The sequence below is a fragment of the Octodon degus genome, unplaced genomic scaffold (assembly GCF_000260255.1).
Source record: "Octodon degus isolate 3935 unplaced genomic scaffold, OctDeg1.0 scaffold00154, whole genome shotgun sequence".
Lineage (NCBI taxonomy): Eukaryota > Metazoa > Chordata > Mammalia > Rodentia > Octodontidae > Octodon > Octodon degus.
Genome location: NW_004524730.1, coordinates 515,179 through 520,652, shown reverse-complemented (window position 1 = coordinate 520,652; position 5,474 = coordinate 515,179). Strand labels below are relative to the sequence as shown.

At 38.6% G+C, this 5,474-nt stretch overlaps 1 protein-coding gene across 1 annotated transcript in view; it reads right to left on the bottom strand.

The window, feature by feature from the left end:
• Efr3a (EFR3 homolog A) overlaps positions 1-5,474 on the bottom strand; it is a 74,288-nt gene that overhangs the window by 12,764 nt on the left and 56,050 nt on the right. Inside the window, exon 15 of the mRNA XM_023702604.1 lies at positions 4,919-5,084. Coding sequence (XP_023558372.1) covers positions 4,919-5,084 — 166 coding nt within the window. The remainder of the gene's footprint in view (positions 1-4,918; positions 5,085-5,474) is intronic.

Here is a 5,474-nt window from a genome sequence, read left to right as displayed (position 1 = left end):
TCATCCCAAAAGAAAAAAGCATTTAGCTAAAATTAATCCCTGGTTTTGCAAAAAAAAAAAAAAAAAAAAAAAAAACAAAAAAAACCATGCACAATGCTGCCTTTGTAGCTCTGATTTTTCCACAAACAATGAAAGCTGCCAACTTTTGTTCCATGGTGGTAGTTTGGAAACCAATGAATAAACCAGTGTTTACAATGCTTAAAATTTGGGGATTTGAAAGAATTTGATTTAATTAATATTTCCTCTATCATTTCTAATTGTTAATGGCCATTTGATTTTGTTCTCTTGCTTTATAATCACTCTGTAAAAACGTTCTTGTTCTACCTTAGTACTCTGGCTAACCTACTTTTGCAAACTTGTTGGCAATAATCTGAACCAAATGCTCTGATTTTTCATTATTAAATCCACTAAAGTCCTGCAATTAATCTTACTCCCAATCACTCTCTGCTGCTAAAAACATTCAGTTCCATAGCTATTTCTAGCCCATTTTCTGATTAACCACTTCAGAGATTTGAATTTATTGATTAAACTCTCCCTCCATATATTCTTTTCTACTTTTACTTTTCTACTTTAGTATTCAATATTCGCCAAATCATACTATTGAGTAGAAAGTAAGCTGAAGACATAGTCTACATCCTCACAGAGCTTACAGTCTAATAGGAAGATGGAAAGTAAAACAAAATTACACAAATAGTAAAGTGGACAAGTACAGGATGTAAGAAAGACACTCAATGATCACTGTTACATTTTGAAAAGCTACTCTGCATGTCCCAATGCACATTAGAGACTCACTCCATCCTTGGTAGAGTGAGTGAGCAAAACTGAGCAGCGCTAGCACCTTCAGCCTGCAGCATGGAGGGTAATTCTCAAAAAGCACTCAAGGAACCTTCAACCTAGTCTCTGTAGTCTTTCAAAGATAATGTTCCCCTTACCCCTCTTTTACAAACTGAGTGCTTTACTAAGCAACAGCTAACACAGAACTACGTGAGGGCGAGAACTCCGCACAGACCAGGCTCCTCGGCGGGGTAGATGAAAATTTAGAAGAGGTTACAGCGATGCCCAGCTGGCTCCTGTTCTCACAGCAGGCTGTCAGTTCACCTTCTGGGAGAAACCAAAGGAAGGCCTTCACCAAACCTCAGCTTTCCTGAAGCTTACCAACTCAACAAGGCAGCTTTCCCTTTTTTCAAAGTTTTCTGAAGCCTCTTTTCCACCTATTTTCCCATGTCCCAATCTCCCAAGCATCCATGCTGCAGCACCACTTCACTATCTTAGAGAGTAAATCATTACCATTAGAATAAGTTACTTTGTTCTTTTACATTCTGGGCCTTTTGAACTGTGGGTTTTAAAGCTCTTAACAGTATCTCCCTAAGGAAAAGAGTTTTCAAAAGGTATTCTATCCTCTGTGCTTCAATTTCCCTTTGGAGTGGTGATCTTCCTTCAAGGCTTTAGCAAAAATCCCCTATCCTGACTTCAAGGTCTACATTGTAACACACAGGGAACTCGGCCACGACTCTCAACTGTCTCGAGAGTGCTTTGTTTAGATGTCCACTATCAAAGGCACTCAACAAAAGTTTTTATTTCTAAGACTTGCCACTCTCCCCTGTTTGTTCCTGTTAATAACAATTCCATCCTCTATGATTCCAGATTCAAAACTACTATGGATGGTTATAGCTGAAAGGCACGTGTATTTCCTTCCCTACCTAAAAAGTCATATCCCCCACATCTCCTCAAAACAAAAACATGCAAATGAAGTAGCAAGTATACCCTACTTTTCCTCTCAGTTTGGCACTAACTGCCCACATCAGAAAGCTGAATAAAAATGTACCTTCTAGTCCTTACACACTAATCAAATGCCTCTTTTTTTTTTTCTTGTCCATTTATCTATAATCTACCTATTTCCTGCCTGTATTCTCAGGCATCACCTTAGTACAAGCTACTGTCATTTGTCCTAGGGCTACATTAAATAATCTCAATGGTTACACTATTCCCAGTTTGCTACCCCACAACCACAGTATTTGTAAAATCAACTCTGACAATGGCATCCTCTGATTAAAATCATTCAGTGCTTCCTCACAGTTCAAAGTTCAAACCACTCAGAACTTCATATTGTCTGAACGAATGTTCTTGTCTGCCCTAGTCCTTTATGTATGTTGCTGCTTCTACATGACATAAAATCCACTTACCTAACGCAGGCTTCAGACTCAGCTTTGGGACTCTGTCCCTCTGACACATACCTCTGGTCCATCAAACCAGGATAAACTGTCTCCTGGGTACTACCTGAGGATTCTAAACTTGCAACTGCCTGGTTATGTATCTTTTTTTTTATATATTTCAAGTTGTACAAGAAAGGAATTTCTTTCTTAAGCATCTTGAAAAATAGTGGCAAAGTGTTATGTTGGGAAGACGGTCACGAGTCACTATAATCATCTGCTGTTTTGTGGTGCAGATAAACCCTGTTGAGAAAGACAGTGTCTTCGGGGGCCTGGCGAAGGTAGAGGCCTCTGGCTACCCCACACGTTTCTGCCTCTGTACAGCAGCAGGTCTACTGAAGGCAGTCATAAAATACTGAAACAGCCATACGTTTACCCTAGCTACTGGTACTTCTAAATGAGCAGAAGACAGGTGTTATTATGCTTTCCTCAGAAAGTAAGTAGTATTTGGTACATACCTACACATAGCACTTTTAGTGTATACCTAGGAATAACACCATGTGCTACACCTCAGGTACCAGTAGCTAAATAAATTTTGCTACAGATCACTGTTCTTCCTCTAGAACCAAGGCTCAAGGTGTTTCAATCACTCACCTGGCTGCCTCACTGGAGTTTACTCCTTGAGACTGGAGACTGCACTGTACCATCTTTAAAATACTACCCTTAATGTCACAACAGTGCCTGGTTATAGTACACACTCAAAGTTTTTGAAATAAATGAAATAATCAATTTGGATCATTCTGAATTCCTGAACAATCTCCAAGCTTATGAAAAGCTGCTAGCAAAATCAAATAATTTGTTAAGAACTGAAGTTTGAATCTAGTATGCCATCTAATCGCACTATTTAATATTAGCTTCATTATCCTTGTGCAAACACAGGTAATACAACTCTGCTCACTGAACTGCTACAAGGAAAAAATAAGAAAACAAACTCCAAGTGCTTTTCCCACACCAAGCACACAGGACATGATAAATAGCAGTGGCTCCCACAACAATGACCGGTGGTACGTGACACAGAACAAACTAAATATGTTTTGTTTTCACTTTTGTTAGACTGTTTTTAAGTCCCGTGAATTTCTTAAATGGCGACAACAAAAGGAAGCTTAGTAAATGACTATCCCACGAAGCATCCATGTTTCCGTGACTCCTGAGAGATGGGAGGACGCAACTATCATAGCCTGGCTCTAAACTAGTGTTTAAAATCAAAACTGTCTTACTCACACTGAGGGGTTTCTACGCACTCATGCATTTAAGTACATTCTGAGCCACTCAGAAGTTCTTCCAGTGTGTGACAGATCCTTCAGAAAAAGACACTTGTCTTAGGAAATGAGGAAGGGCAAATCACCTACTGAAAGAACCAGAACTTTCATCAGAACTAGCAGAACAGGGTAAAAGGAAATAGCAGAACAATGAGAAGGAACTACGGCTTTGGGGAAGGCAGACCACATGACTTAAAACGAAACAAAATACTCACACTGCTGGCCCCGCTAAGGAAGGCACACTGGATGAAGCTATTCTCCTAGAGGGCAAGCAAGGGAAGGGCAGGCCGCACTAACAGCCGGATTTACCTTTGTACTTGTGCTTGCGTTTATGAGTTTTTTTGCCTGAAGGAAAAAGACCTAAATCCAAATTATGAGAAAATTACACTTTTAAAATCTTTTTAAAAATACTTAAAATTCTGAAGCTCTACTTCTACTTCATTCTTAGCATTTTTACTTCCCCAGGACCTCACGAGGCACAGAATCTTTCACAGTACGGAATTTGAGGACCGTGAAGGAGCCTTCATTAGCCTCTCAGGCTACTACAAGCTTACATTCCTACAACTGTAAGGAACGCATTCATTTTGCATCTATGCCTTTAAAAAACATATTTATAAAAAAACAGTATTTATCAAGGCTGTACTACTTTTAGTGATTAATCCAGAAAATTACCTAACTGCAATCAAATAGCTCTCCTATGGAACAGAAGTATCACCAAGGAAGATCGAATTTAATATTCACGTAATTATCCACCAAAAATGGGAGTATAAGGTCTTTGATTTTAATTTTTAAAGTAAAAATCAAATGAAAGCTATGCATTTTCCTTTCAAACATAACAGCATTACTTCAAGTAATGGAAAGAACAAAACAATCCATGCAGTTTATAAAGGAAAACATCCTGACTTGAAAGGTTTGAAGAGCCAGGCATGGTGTCACACAACTTAATCCCAGCATACTGGGAGGCTGAGGTGGGCGTACTGCACGCAAGCTTGAGGAGAACCCAGAATATAGTGAGATTTCATCTCAAAAAAAACAAAACGTCACGCCAAAGCAAAAGTCTGCAGGCTTCTTTACACAGAAGTTTGTACTTTTTCTTTCAGTCATAACTCATTCAAATGACAAGTCTCCTAATTCATCAAATTCAATCACAAATCACTTAGTAAACATTCTGTAAGTTACATATAACATTTAATGAATATCTACTTTGCTTTTTTGTTTAAAGGACATCACGCATTATTATACATATATTATATATTAATAAACTCTTTAGTATTTGACTTATGGTAAAATAGTTGCTTTAGAAATTTACTAAAGGTTTTCAAAAGCAGTTGAAAATGGTTCTGTTATAGTAAGTGTACATATCAAGAATCGACTTTTATTACTAATCACATAAAGGAAAAATACTGACACATAATCATCAAAGTAAGAACTGTGCTTTTCTCCTCTCACCTGTCACCTGAGGTACATATGGCACCGAAAGTCTCTCTATACCATATCCACTTCCACCAAGAGACTCTGCAATCTTGTTGGTCAGAAAGTACAAATTTTTGTCATGCTTCTCTAAAGATTTTGGAAGCCTGTCAGGTGGAACAAAGCAGTAACAACTTGATGTTAGCTCCCGAGCAAAAAGAAATGGATTTTAGAAAATCATCCTGGAGCAAAAGCTTCTATATTCCAAGTACAACAAACTCAAATTAATCATAGAAAAATGAATGCATTTTAGGTGACCACTCAGCTCTTTAAACCCCCACGCTGCTATGAGTTCTCTCCCAGCAATGTTTGTTAGGACAGCAAATTCAACCACACCAATTCTTTTGATATTTAATTAGATGATGAAGAGCAGTAAATTTCACTTTTATCAAAAATCCACTGAGAGGAAACAATAAAAAGCAGCTCCCCGACGGTCACTGCCAGTATCAGCCAGCTCCCCGAGCGAGCACTTGCACAACACGTGAGGCTCCGCCGTCCTCACATGGTGCTCATACTTCCCTACGCTGACACCTGC